Source organism: Manduca sexta, unplaced genomic scaffold, assembly GCF_014839805.1.
Source record: "Manduca sexta isolate Smith_Timp_Sample1 unplaced genomic scaffold, JHU_Msex_v1.0 HiC_scaffold_347, whole genome shotgun sequence".
Taxonomy (NCBI): Eukaryota; Metazoa; Arthropoda; class Insecta; order Lepidoptera; family Sphingidae; genus Manduca; species Manduca sexta.
The window spans coordinates 1-14,885 of record NW_023594541.1 but is presented as its reverse complement, the minus strand read 5'-3'; the positions used below and the strand labels follow the sequence as shown (position 1 = coordinate 14,885).

The window sequence follows — 14,885 nt, the reverse complement described above, 5'->3', positions numbered from 1 at the left end:
AATTGTATGCGGTACGACTATCGCTGTGAAATTTCAGTTTCGATTCCCGGGTCAGGCAAAGTGAAATTATGTTTTACTGTTTAATATCGTCCCAAAGTCTAAAATTTGTGGCCGATATGGCTCGCTCCCTATTTTATCATGGGATGGAATACATGGCAAAAAGTGGGTGCATTAGTTGCGAATTTACTTACCCCTTCAGGAATAAAAGGGGTGAGTGTATGTACAAAGGAGTAAGATATGTCCAATAGAGGATTGTATATTATTACTAATTATAGTTCTAAATGTTCTTTTGAAGAAGGTCAATTTCTTGTCAGCTTTAAACAAGATATTTAAGGGTGTTAAAAGGAAATCACGAGTTGCTTATTTATGCTAAAATTGGTTTAAATATTCGTACCTGCAGTGCGTAGGGTCGCTGTAAGTTGTCTGCACGGGCGTCTTCCCTTCGCTTATCAGATCAGACATGCCGAAACTGCTTAGAGGAAACCGGTACTTCCTGGAATCCAAAAGGTAATGTAAAGATAAATATAATGTAAGTATAAAACTCAATAAAGATGTCATTCGTAGCATCATAAATGGAGATTATTGTGATAGAATATAAGTGGAGGCAGGTCTTTTTTGTCACTTTGTGAAAATTGAAAATTCGTAATTTTTGGTACTCCTCTTCCCTTTCTGCACGTTTTAATGGCAATTTTTCGATATTTTCGAAATTTCCTTTGGGGCACGGCGTGGATGAATTGGAACCTTGAGTGAAAGAATTGAACGTTAATATTATCATAATCTCTCTGTCTCTCCCAGTGACCGTCCTGAGCGTTTCTCAGCATGGTCGCTTAATTTCGGGGGTTGAGAGCGTCTAAAGTGCTCACCCAAGTCCAGTGTGTTAATATTGTGTAGTTACCTGTAAAAGCACCCTTAGTCATGCTCAGCCCCCGCTGTATTCTGGCGATGGCGGCTCTGTGCCGCGGCACTGCAGCAGGCGTGCCTCTCTCTTGAAGAACGAACCTGCCCAATGTCTTCCAACTGGCCTGAAAGAACATCGAGCAATTAACAAACTGAAGAAAAATTGACAGCGATACGTGTTTTACGAGCCTTTGTTTCTGAGACCAAGTTGTTCTTTAACTGTGCCCAAGTGATAAATAAGTTATTTTGTCTCTAACCTAGGAAATAAGTTCTGTGAATTTGTTAAAGGCTATAAAATATTATATTGGCATCGAAATTTGTAACATGTTGTTTATTATGTTTTTTTTAGATAGCGCTGAGGCCGATATATCATGAATAAAATTTAATGTATGGTCCGAAAAAAATTAAACAGAGAATAATTATATAGTGAAATAATGATTAAGTAACTTGAAATTGTAAAACGCTATAACATTATTTAGATATCGTCAATATTAAATCTATCACCAGTTCGGAAAGCATTTTTCACCAGAGAAGAACGGGTAAGAAACTCTAGTGTTGATAACATTATGACATCTTAATCAGTCTTTTCAAGTTTACTAGTGGCAGGTCTCTCATATGTGAGATTACGCCTGGGCAGGTATCACCGCAATGTCTATTTCTGCCACCAAGCAGCAGTGTGTAGGCACTGTTGTTCCGGATTTAAGAACACTGTAGCCAGTGTAACTACAGTACATAATAATACTTAATACCTCATGTTTCAGGATGGCGAGTGCAGTAGAATACCAAACAATACTTTGTAATTCAAGGATTTGCATGGTGTTTCTACTGTTTGTGGGCGGTCTTATCGCTTACCATCAGGCGAACGGCATGCTCATTTCGTCATTCATAGCAATAAAAAAAGGCTGCATACAAAGATATTTAAAATCATTTGTTATTGTAAAACTATTACCGATTGGTACCAACTTGGCCATATTATCTTTGTACTTAGTAATAATCATCATCTACAAAAAGCTATCATTTGGACTCCTCGTTACACTTACTTGAGCTGTGTAGACCACTTCGTCATCAGCGAGGGCTCTCTGTTGCGGCCCAGCGCCGGCCCTGCCGCCCCACTCCAGCTCTTCTACTAACACAAATCTGGAAATTTCAAAAGATTATTACAATCTATTAAAGCAGACTCTTGGTCTACTGGCAGATTTTAGGCTATCTATTGAAACTCTTCAGTTTACCAGGTCATTAATAATGGGCATAATAGTCAAATATCGTTCTCAACAATTTGTTTTTCTAATACTCTGGAGTGGTTGAAATCAAACAGGCGGTCAGTATTAAATTATGAAAAATATATTCTGGATCAGGTGTAAGTAAATTTTGATGTTAGACGATCTTATATTAGAATATGAGGAAATGATTATTTCAACATTAAAGCCGCGATTTGAACCAAATTATTGATCTCTTTACTTACCTCTTAGGGTCATCTTGACATCGTGCCTTTGTCAATGCTTGGTGGACCACAAATGATGCTGTCGCGTTTAAAGGAACCTGAAAGCGTATAATATCGATATCTACATTTAGATAAAACTGTTATAAATACCGAACAAGTAGATATTTGATATAAATTTCAAGTTGCTAGTTGTACGCGTTCGTATCAATAAGGATATGAAATTTCCACTTCACTCTATTCCCATTCTAAGGTTTTCAGAGACATGGATAATTAAGAAGTTGATTACCTTCAATATAGCGTAAGGTATTTCATGCGACACGTTATGTACGCAGACGAGGTACGCGTCGGGCGGAGCTCTCTCTTCATCATGCGCGCTCGACTCTTCGTCTGACGGCACGCTTCTATCGCGGGGACGTTCTGTTGATGCTGACCTGAGGGTAGGGAGGGGGAGACATCAGTTGGTCATTAGATTGAAACTGGAAACTATGAATGATTGGAACATAATGATAACAGTATTGTAGAAATTATGATGCTTACACAAGAGGTATCATTGAACTGGATAATAATATGCATTGCTTAAATGATTGTGTTGTTTATTGTATTTTTAACGTAATTGAACAAATGAATAATAATTTTATTCCTTCAAGAAAACGACAACCTTTCACAAAATTATTGCTTCGGTTAATGGTGTTTCGAATTATAATTTCAATTACTAGAAAATGTTCATCATCAGGTTACCTGATGCTAGTCAACCATGCTCGACTGCTGGGGTCGTCGCCGACTCTCTTCAGAACAAGTCGGGTTCCTCCAGTCCTCATGACCCTCTCATGCGGCGCCATCACGCGCTGTGTTGGAGTCCTGGACGGAGATTCCTCCACTAGTACATAGCTGCCACGCGAAGACCGGCATACCCCCGCCTTGGTTAGACACTGGGCTATAGCCTAAGAAGATGCAAAATCTGATAAATCATCCGATTACTAAATATACATATTTAACTAGTTTATTCAAGAACTTGACGGAATATAAGATTTTTTATAGGTTTATGGAGTAATGTTGCATTTAGAGATTATATTATGCGGTGGCAGAATTTTTGTAAGGGTAATCGATATTTATTTGAGTTGGTACGCTAGACAGTCCGTTCGACACTGGGGAAAATATTTCTCAGGCTTTTAACAACATAGTTAAAATTGTTTACTCTTGGTCTTTCGTAAATTAATTTGAATCCTACCTCATTAGCTGTGGTGTCCTGGGTGACCTTTAAAATCGAGTAGGGCTCATGTCTTGATACTGCATAGACCACCAGGAAATGGATTTTCCGTCTTTCGTGGGGAGAACTCGGCTCCAGGTCTCCTCTGCAACTCTCTCCGGCCAACTCTTCAGCACAGCGCGAGAAGATGAGCAGGGAGGCCATGTTGAGAGGTTGGTTAGTTGGCGACCTGGGGGGAAAATTTGTAATATTTTTTTTTTTTTAATAAACAAGGACTAAAACGTTTTCAAGCCAGTACATTGCTTATAGTAATGTATGATCATAGATATAACCAAAACTTATGCAGTATATTTCTATATGTTAGCCAAATTTGACATTAATACCATAATATCTAAACACAGCCGATTATATCACTTATATTTTGCCGAAAAAGGGTAAATTAAATTGGTACACATCCCGTTCTTGGCACTTACCGTAGTCTTACGTGCCTGTACCCAGGTCTGAGGCTTTGCAGGGGTATAACTCTCTGTGACAACATATAGTTGGTATCCGCATCGTATATCTCAAATCTGACGAACGCTAGCTCTGGAAAGTTGATCTGGAAATAATAGCATTATGAAGGTATAGGTAGATATAACTAGATGCTATTGTATCTATTATATTATACGCACTATTAGTGCGTATAATATTGAAAAGGATATTGCTTTCACAATACTGCAGCAAGCAAAATTGCTACTCAAAATGATACTAAAAACTATCTGAATGTTCATGCACACCTTAAAATTAAATGTTTCATTCCAGACAGGATTCAAAGCGTTCCTTCTAGCGACTTTGGTCCGTATCTTCTTGCAGTCTGCTGGCACTCCAAGAATTTCCACCTCAGCAAAGGCGTTGTAGAAGGAATACACATTTTCGGCGACGTACTGTCCCGATATGACGGCCAAAGTTAGATGAGATGCATGTATACCGTCGAATTCTTTGTCCATTGGATTGAATCTGGAAAATACGTCAGGATCATCGAAATGCTTACTAAGTAATATAAATTCAATGAGTGCATGCAAAGTGCTGACTATAATACGAAATGAATATTTTAATATCACTAAAAGAACATAGTAGTTCTTTATAGGACGCTTGGTTATGGAAAATGTATTTTATTTTGAGGCTATAACAGCTTTGTTGCTAAAATAAAGTCTGCTGTTTTATTAAGCCTGTGGAATGATGTTGTTCCAATAATTACAATTGTTAGAATATACTACACCAAATAATTCCATTCTTAATTATTTACTGGTTTGGTGGTTTGTGTAAAAAAATACCACAATACAAGTTAAGATCGTACCTCCTGTAAGCTATGTGGCTGGGGTCCCACATCACAGCCGGTTTCCTGACAAATCCCACGCATCCATTGCTCTCAAACATCGCAGCATTGACGGCCATAGCAGCATCTTCTGTTTGGTAGTTCAAGGCGACCAGCTGCACTCCGCACGACCAGAACGTTACAGGATCGAAGTTCGATGAGTCAATCCTTAGGCTGGAATTTAGTTAGCACTCTTGACGATGTGTTTAAAGGTTTTTTTGTAGTAGTAATTAATAAGTGTCTTTTAGAAGAAGGGGGCTACTAACGGAGAAAGGTAAAACTACTGCAGAAGTTCATGAAGATTTTATTCCTAATTTTTAATCTAGTTAGTATTACTCGTCTAAATAAGTTGATATAAATATGTTAAAATATAACATTATTGACACTAATTTCCCAAAAGCCACGGAAGGTGTAACTCACCCCGCGGGATAAGTCCTGACTAGTTGTGTTTCTGTGTGGGCGATGAGTGCGAGGGGGTGCTTCCTGCAGATCTTCTTGCCAATGGCCTCGTTGACGGAGGAGCAGCGGTAGCAGGGGTGGTGCACGGCCGGCGCGTTCAGGCATCGGGCGCGGGACTGGGACTGCGACTGAGCTATTTGCTGGAGACATTTAGATAGGTATATGCCTGGCATCTCATCGCAGCAATCACAAAATACCTTGAAAAGGCGGTAAAATCCTAAGATCTATTTGCGGTAGCAACTTTTATAACTTTATAAAGGAAGAGAAGTAGGATTTTAAAATCAGCTCGCAGTGAAAATTGCTTTAAAAATGGTACACGCGATTCACAAATCAAAGTATAATTAATTATTTTCTCTGATCTATTAACTACTTACATGTTTGTTTATTTGTATTTATGTCATCCGTGGACGGTGTTGGGTACTTTTACTCACCGTGCTAGTACTGTCGCTGCTCTCAGAAGACTCGAAACTGCTACACGGAGCACTCTCTTTGGCGCTACTTGGCTGTTTTACTGAGTTCCTTGGAGACAGTGGGTTGAGACCTCGAAATTTGATAGCCTGTGAAGTTTTGTGATATGATGACCATTTTACTACCACCTTAGTTGAGGCATTTGTTTTAATATTCTTACCTGAACGTAAGTGACCATGTCACTGAGTTCTCTTGCGATTTGATTGCTTCGCTTCCTGTTAGAATGTTTCACGCTGGTACTCTCTGAATCTCCTTCGCTTCGTCGGTAGCTTTGATACAGCGACAGAGACGTTCTGCCGCATTTATCTTCCATCGAACTTAGGATTTTGTGAAGCTCTTTTTCTGTAATAAGAATAGGTTTTATAGATTTCAAACCGTAATCAAATACTGGAAAAGTCTTGTATTAAATTGAAAAATCATTGAAATAGATCCTTCTCTATTTTACGTAATGGTAATAGACCAAAAAATAGTTTGAGAAACTGGAGAAAAAGTATTTACCGTCAAGCTCATCGTCGTCCTCATCATAATCCTCGTCAGAGAAATACTCGGTGACAGAACTTCCGGCTGACTGCTGCGACATCATAGAGTTGGTTCTGTTGCTCTGCTCCGGGAGAGAGGAGCTGGTGTGCCGAATTCCGTTGGACCTGAAAGCATTAGTTGCTTTCGATATTCGAGAAAGATCGTTGTAACAATTCTAGTTATTGTTAAGAATGGTTCAAAATTATTATAGATACTAGGTACGGTTGGGTTACTCAGAAATAGTGAAGAGGATTTACTCATGCAAAGATTTCCTATTTCAGATCCATCAGATAAATAGAGAAGCACACGAAGAGCTTTTTATTACTCGAAGTAATGAACTTCAGCACGCGCTTAGGAATTATGGATATCAGGTGTAAGTCATTCTGTTATTCAGATACCTACCTGAACGCAGTTGCTAGAACTCCGCTGTAACCTTGAGCTGAACTCGCCCCGGTCAGGCCAATAGTTGGACTTGATTCCACTGGCAATAACTTCTTGTTCTTTATCAACACCTGCAATATAGGTCAGTATTAGTAATCATACACGCTCACGCCTATTATACCCAACGGGGTAGGCAGAGGCGCAACTAGTGCTCACTTCCTGCTGTGTGTATTCCGTCCCGTGATGTGATAGGGAGCAACCTATTGTGATATCGAAAACAAATTCCAGACTCCGGACTGATACTCAGTAACCCCAATATCACTTTGCGCAAACAATCAATGCCAAAAGCAATTAGATGTTTAGCATCTTCTATCTCCGAACACAATTGTTGTACTAGACTGTACACATAATATTATAGTTAACTAGCAATATTTATTAAATGTTACCTTGTATTTCAATTGCTCGGGACTCGGTAGTCGTGGCTCGTCGGTGTAATCCACTTCGAATAGAAACGAAGTGACCAGTTTGTCTCCGAAAACTGCCTGGATGAATACGGAAGCAAGTAAAGTAACGTACAAAATATTTTTTTTAGTACATCATATCTACATATATATCTCTTTATTTTAAAACTTCCTTCTTACATTTTTATGTAAATCTTTAAAAAGAAAAATTCATATTGTAGCGCGCGTTTAAATCGGGAGTAAAATTCCCGCCGTAAGCCTACCGCTCCGCTGGCCAATAATGGGCCGTGCCGGCGACGCGCCGTTGTTCGGCCGGCGCCCGCTCCTCGGGCCCCCCGCTCGTCCTCACATCGGCGCGCGCCGAGTCCAGTGTGACCATTTGTGGCAGATTTCTGCCATTTGGGCAGATTTGGCACCAAAATTTTAACTCTGGCAGACTAAGCTAAAGTTTCAAAAAAGTGGCAGATTTTGACAGATTTCAAGCTAATCTTTATTATTTTTGAATCTCTATCTTTATTATATATAAATTGAATCCTTATAATTTTCTGTTGCTTATTATTTACATTATTTTTTATTATGCATATATTTGGTAGGAAATTATTTACTGAGCTAGCAACTTTTGTCACGGGCATAGTACGGGGATTTCCTGTGCTATTATTTTAGCGTCCAATGCCTCATGTGAAAGAATATTCTCCCAATTAAATTTAAATAAAATAAAAATAAGGAACAAGTTCCTAAATAAACATGTATCTGCCCTATTAACAATAAAAGAAGGTATAAAGGAACATGGAGACTGCATCTCCTTTAAACCAACAAAAGAAATGATTAAAAAGATGTCAATTAAATCAATGTATAATTATAAAGAACAAATCGAAGAGTTTGAAGCAAATGTTGACACATAAAATATGTAGTGAATGGAGTAATTTAAAAAAAGTCTAATGTTTCAGGTTCAATAAAGGAATTCCTTTGAATACATAGTATTTAATTTATTTATACCCGTCTTCATGGATGCTATAATATGATGGCATATTTTAGATATATTCTGGAGTTGGGTTAGGCAGATTTTGGCAGATTTTTTGCCAGGGTCAGGCAGATTCGCGATTTTTGAGATGGTCACCCTGGCGCCGACGTGACACAAGCGCCCCGTAACGCGACCGCGACACACCGTGGACTGTGCGGTGCGCGGCCCCGCCGTTTTTTGTATCACATTATACTTATTTGTATTTGTTTTATTATAAGTAGACATTAGCTACAATATAAAATTTTAAAAGTAATCATCTCCGATGGCAAGTCTCAATACACTAGGGGATAGAGATTTAAATTGAGGAATCTCCTCACAATACGTGCTGTAGAGCAGTAATGCCTTTTTCATCAGGATTCTGACCCAACTGGATCCATTTCAGTTACCATCAGGTGCAGGGGGCCGCCAAGCCGTTCTAAAATCTAAAAATATGCGAAGGTACCAACTGACCTCAAAAGTGCTGGCCATGACTTGTTGCTGCGGTAGACTACAATGATTCTCGATGCTCAGTATCAGAGGGTATGGAGACGCCACGAACGCACTTCTGTGAAACATTGTAAATACTTCTTCAAGATCTTATAACATCGAGACTTAATAATATTACGAAACATTAAGTAATTGTTTCGATATTTATTTATTTTTTAATAATTCATTTATCTTGACAGTTAAACTAAACATGCAATCTACTTAATTACTAGACATAGCGATTAACTGATAAAAAACAAGCGGACCTGGCGATCGTCTCCACAACTCTTCTGAATGGTATTTTGGTGGTGAACGTATGGCCGTGGTAGATGACAGGGCTCCCATCGTCTCCGTCCCAGCAGTCCAACTCAACACAACGGCATCCAGTCAGTAAGACCTTAGAAATTTTTTAATAACTTACAAGAGCTTATTAGCGGTATAGAATCCAAATTGCCGTTGGCCGAAAAATAATATGACTTTTGTTTCACAAAGGTTAGTAGTCGAACCATAATATTTCTGGCATGTAAGTGTTCATGGGGGCGATGAGCATTTTCTATCGGTAAACTTCTTGCTCGTTTGTCAACCATCTCTAATATCAAGAATACCTAATAACTTTGTTATGAAAACAATGGCCAAAAGGTATATAATAAGGGTGCTATTTCATGGGACCTAACATAACTGACGAAATGACGGTGTGATAACTTTTCTATCTACTTACCCCTCAAAAGGGCAAAAGGCGCGAGGCTATGTAGGTACAGGTCTATTCATGTTATTTTGTTTTCATATCTGCCCTTTCTTATTTTTAATTTAAAGTACTTATGACAAAAATAATAATATATATATTTTTTTTTTAGAGGAACAATCACGTCGTACATAATAGTTGCATAACTTTAACCGTTTACGTAGCGCACTCAACGGAAGCTCTCAAAAGTAATAAATTTTCCCCGTTTTTGCAACCTTTTTCATTACTGCTCCGCTCTTATTGGTCATAGCGTGATGATATATAGCCTATAGCCTTCGATGAACAAAGGGCTATCCAACACTAAAAGACTTTTTAAGTTCAAACAAACATACAACCTCGTCATCTTTATATATTAGTATAGATATAGATTATCTGTCTTTATCGGTATGAGCGGACTCATGTAGGGTCGGTGCAATATGCTTCATCAAGCATTTAGCTCATTTTTACGATCCGCCGCCTGCCTGTCGTGAATTCCCTCTAAGGGATTTAAATTCGAGAAACAGGGACGGGAACATAACAGTGACTACACACTGCTGCTTGTCGGCAGAAATTGATATTGCGGTGGTATCTACCCAGATGAACTCTCACATATGAGAGACCGGTACTGGTGGTAACCAGTATAAAAACTCTTTTTTGTTAATTTTTAAATATATTTAAGGGCGAAATTTCAAATTGGCGCCGCAATATTTTAAATATACCTACCTATATTATATTTTAAATTCTACCGCGCATGCTCAGAAGTATTGATCCGTAACTCACCCGGCTTCAACCCTTTATAAGTTTATGTCTACACGAGTGCATTTTACCCTCTGGCAATATATAAAGCGTAGCATAAAATGAACACATTTACTGTATCTCGACTAGTCGACACGAACAGTGGATTACATGTAATCGAGAAAGAAGCAAAGGCCATCACTAAGGCATAGACAATGTTATAGAAGCAGAAACGTCAAAAATTGTTGTCAAACATAACCTTAATATTCCAAGCTACAAACCGGAATTGGTCGTCTTTGTTGTTATTTCTCGTTTTGAAATAAAATAAGTGACAAAAATGAAAGAAAATAATGGAGAAGTGGATACAAGAAACGTTGTTAAGAACCGAGAGTTGCTGTATCGGATGATCATAAGGTAACTTTATTAAATACAGTTTAGCGATAATTTTGCAAGAATTTATCATTTTAATTCCTTTAATTCACAAGTATTACGATATTAAATTGGCAAAGTAATAAATTTAGTTTCCATTTTTCTTATGAGTAGCGACTGTGTGCTTAGAATTACTTTTTTACTTCCTTCTCCTACACCGTAGGCTTTGAGCAATATGGATTTACCCATTTATTTTACAAACAACAAAGTTCGACTTCTATTTATGATTATTTTCACTGTACCATTCTTTTCACGCTTTCGTTGCACGTACCTTTAACTTCTATATTTTTAAATACACTGCGATTTGTGGTTTTCTGATAAACGGTGCAGAGTTACCTATTGGTTTCATAATTGTAAATTCCAAATTCATTCATTCATAAACATGAATACCCATGTTTATGCAATTAGGGATGTTTTATCAAAGGACTTCTGTTTAGGTAAAAGACTTTTGGTTTAAATCACTTAGGTGGCGTAAGTCATCGTAGGAAAGGGTAAAATGGATATTGAAGTTCAGTTGTGTTTAAAAAGTGAAACTTGAGTGATGACTAAAATCATTATATTGCGGGTAAATATATAATTATGTATCTTACATCTTACAGTGTTAGACAAATGTAACATATAAAGTTAAATCTCAGTTTTGATATTTGTTTTCATTGTTTTGTAAGAAAATGAAACTAGTTAATTACTTTGGTCTCCATATTGTTAATAGATAATTAGATTGTTGATTGGGTACAAAAGGGTGTGGTTGCATATTATTTTATTGTCAATGTGAAGGAACAGTTATGAGTTAACCAATGCCTGTTTAAAAATCTATGCTGTATTTAGGTCCCTCGATCTTATACAGTTTCAGCTATTACTGCTATAATGTATTGGAAATATTATATAGAAACACATCTCACTAATATTAAACTGAAAAAATCTGCAGCACAATTTGGGTCACTGTATAGAAATCATAGTTGTATCTAATTACAGGACTAAGCATCAACATGCATCCTGTTATGATCTGATGTCAAAGAAACAATCCCCATTATTGTTTTGTAAAGAGCAGTGTAGTTTTAAGCGCAACTTATATTTTTCAGTCAATTATATTATGATGGATTTCAACCGATAGCTGCAACTCTTGCTGCGGCTGTGCATGCTGATCCACCATGCCCGCCGAAAGTGACAGGTAATCAAAAATATTATTCATTTATGTTAAACTTTCAATAATAAAATTATTAACAAGATAAAGTAATATATCTTGTTAATTTTATTAATGTGAGAGTTAGCACAGATATTTGTAAGAAGTAAATATAGAACTACTGAAGAGCTGGTGTTACCAAGTTCTAATATAAAAGTTTAATTCTGTTAAGCTATGTGGCATATAAAATTTTGTTTTGACAGATTATTGAATCTGATGATGGTGGGTCTCCAAAATGAACCTGACAGAAAAGACCGCCTGGCTGCTACAAGCGTGGCGGAGCACCTGCTTGGGACTACTGGTTTTGGTGAGTACAAAAGAGCAGAATGGGTTCATATAAATAAGTTATTGCAAAATAAATCAATATGTTATATTAACAAATTAGACTCGTTTTCGTCCTTTAACGCAATGAAATAGTGTAACCAATGTTCCTTACAGATCTTGAGTATGAGATGGACGCCTCATCACTAGCGCCGGAGCCAGCAACGTATGAGACTGCTTATGTGACGTCACACAAGATGGCATGTCGCGCCGGCGCATTCAGTTCCTGCGGACAGCTTGTTGCCACTGGCAGTGTGGACGCTAGTATTAAGGTAAGTAACCAAACTACCCATCAATTACCGTTTCATAACAACTAAAATTACAATAAATAACTCTTAAAATTTTTAGATCTTGGACGTGGAGCGCATGTTAGCTAAGTCGGCGCCTGAGGAGGTGGACCCTGGACGTGAACAGCAAGGACATCCAGTTATAAGGACATTGTAAGTTTTAATATAATATAAGTTGAATGAGCACATGTTGGTTGTCTAAAGGCCGTAATGTTTCACAAGATGAGATCGATTTGTGGCAGAATAAAAACTAGGTCTAACTCATGTTATAATATCCTGTTTGACATTTAAATTTGCTAAGGTGGAAAAAAAATATTGTTCAGTAAACAGGTTATAAGATTTACTTAAAATACCATACATTTACAGGTACGATCATACAGATGAAATAACTGCTTTGGACTTTCACCCACGCGAGCAGATTCTCGTGTCGGCATCGCGGACTGTTGCATCAAACTGTTTAACATCACAGAAGGCTTCAGCGAAAAAGGCTTACAAATCTATTACAGTATGTGGCTTTTTCTTAAAATCTTTGAAAATGGTTGGTGGTAGTATTAACTTGTTTGTGCTTCTAACACAGCAAAATGAGTAACTCTTCGCTATCAATTGTTTTATTTTATTATGACAATATAAGTGAAGTTACTGGTAGTGTAGTAAGTAACAGGACATTGATGAATAAATTTAATCTTTTTACTGACAAATTTGTGTTCCATTAGGATGCAGAGCCAGTGCTCTGCGTGGCGTTCCATCCCTTGGGCGACCACATCATAGCTTCCACCACTCACCCAGTGATCCGGCTGTATGACGTCACCACCAGCCAATGTTTCGTATGTCCAATACCGTCTCATCATCATAAGAAGCAAGTTAATTCCATTAAGTGAGTATTTTATATTTTTTTTATTTCTCCATAATAATAAAAATAGCTTTTTTTCTGTATATTTTTTGCTTTGGTTGGCTGAAGTCTCGCCTCCTACACGAGTAGAGCTCGACAAATTATCGATACACTGGTTGCTTCCTGCACAATCCTTCACTTTTGTATAAATGTTTTAATATATACAATTAGTAGATATCCGAAGAGCAAATTGAAAGTTATGTGGTTAGCACTATTTTCTCTCACGTGGCCTGTATGTCAGGTTTTCCCCGAATGGCAAGTACTTCGCGAGCGGCAGCGCGGACGGGTCGGTGAAGCTGTGGGACACCGTGTCCAACCGCTGCTTTAACACTTTCATCAACGCGCACGAGGGGGCCGAGGTCTGCTCCGTCGCGTTCACCAGGAATAGCAAGGTAACTTACAACCAATTAATATAAATTAATAAAATTTAAGCCTATGTCATTTATCAGTAAATTTGTAAGGCCTACGATCTAAGTGATCACTGGTATTTTAATTTTGTTTGCATTATATTATTCACTAGCTTTTATTCGCAACTTTGCCCGCATGAAGGAGTTCTCCGGGATAAAAGTCCCGATATACATATATATTCCCGGGATAATCGATCACATACAGACAAACAGAAAAGTGGACATTGTTTTATAATATGTATAGATTTTAGTTTCATGACCATGTTGGTTTGATGACTGTCACACATTTTTCAGTATCTTCTAACATCTGGATTGGACTCGTCTATAAAACTGTGGGAGCTGGCCAGCAGCAGATGTCTCATACAATACACTGGAGCGGGCACCACTGGTACAATACTATTGATATTGATTTATTTTAAAATAACATTATGCCATTTTATCCCAAAGTAAAATATTTGCGTCAATATTTGCAATGGAATGACTAGGTTCAATCCGAATGAATCATGATCGCGTGGATTTCTTATTTTGATTGGTTTATTTTAGAATCGATCTGGAGATATACCATATTTCATTTTTTTTAAATCTATAAGGCTCTCACAGTTCAATTGTCACTGTATTGATACAACAATATGTCTAATTGTCTCACAATAATTCTTAATAACATATTATATTCTCAATATCAGCTACTAATGATTTCAATGTCTCTAGAAGTTTTAATTTTGTTAATATATATATATATATATATATGCTGTTGGTGCACCATAGAAATAAAAAAAATAATAAAATAACGTAATTTTCAGGCAAGCAAGACCACCACGCCCAAGCAGTGTTCAACCACACGGAAGACTACGTGATGTTCCCGGACGAGGCGACCACGTCGCTGTGCACGTGGCACTCCCGCAGCGCCAGTCGGTGCCAGCTGATGTCACTCGGCCACAACGGTGCCGTCAGGTTCGTCGAATTAATGATATCACTTTTATTAATAGCCTAAACCGAGTTTTATCTAAGATGAGAAGTGTGAACGAAATATATCTACTCTTATTTATGTAGTCTTCAGTGTAATCAACACATATTATCGAAATGTTTTTTACCAAAATATTATAAAATACTAGATATTACAATGTACTACTTATAAAATATTGTATAATTCAGTAATAGTAAAAAAATATAACGACATCTAGCGTGACATGATTAAACTACTATTCGATTCTGCACACCACTAATAAAAATTATTATCTTTTAG

General features: G+C 37.5%; 2 protein-coding genes across 2 annotated transcripts; one reads left to right on the top strand and one right to left on the bottom strand.

The window, feature by feature from the left end:
* Positions 1-473: 473 nt before the first annotated feature.
* Positions 474-9,076, bottom strand: LOC119192984 (1-phosphatidylinositol 4,5-bisphosphate phosphodiesterase epsilon-1-like; the record flags this gene model as incomplete). Its single annotated transcript, XM_037446698.1, has 18 exons — positions 474-493; positions 896-1,022; positions 1,938-2,034; positions 2,360-2,436; positions 2,625-2,769; positions 3,077-3,279; positions 3,567-3,774; positions 4,019-4,143; positions 4,322-4,541; positions 4,882-5,073; positions 5,320-5,498; positions 5,790-5,915; positions 5,987-6,168; positions 6,325-6,470; positions 6,748-6,857; positions 7,173-7,268; positions 8,659-8,752; positions 8,940-9,076. Coding segments are annotated over 18 exons (2,484 nt in total), but the record flags the coding sequence as incomplete, so codon positions are not given.
* A 2,817-nt stretch (positions 9,077-11,893) lies between these two features.
* LOC119192983 (cleavage stimulation factor subunit 1-like) lies at positions 11,894-14,648 on the top strand. Its single transcript, XM_037446696.1, has 8 exons — positions 11,894-12,045; positions 12,177-12,331; positions 12,408-12,499; positions 12,713-12,851; positions 13,060-13,220; positions 13,477-13,627; positions 13,937-14,030; positions 14,443-14,648. The coding sequence occupies exons 1-8, from the start codon at positions 11,913-11,915 to the stop codon at positions 14,631-14,633; spliced, it is 1,116 nt and encodes a 371-aa protein (XP_037302593.1). The 5' UTR covers positions 11,894-11,912; the 3' UTR covers positions 14,634-14,648.
* Positions 14,649-14,885: the final 237 nt, after the last annotated feature.

What these genes read in the sequence shown, in the direction of transcription:
- LOC119192983 (XM_037446696.1), top strand. Translation starts at nt 11,913, where the DNA reads ATGTGGCATATAAAATTTTGTTTTGACAGATTATTGAATCTGATGATG. An exon ending in GTGTGGACGCTAGTATTAAG is followed by an intron (nt 12,332 to 12,407) that starts GTAAGTAACCAA and finishes TAAAATTTTTAG; the next exon opens with ATCTTGGACGTGGAGCGCAT. An exon ending in CGTTCACCAGGAATAGCAAG is followed by an intron (nt 13,628 to 13,936) that starts GTAACTTACAAC and finishes CACATTTTTCAG; the next exon opens with TATCTTCTAACATCTGGATT.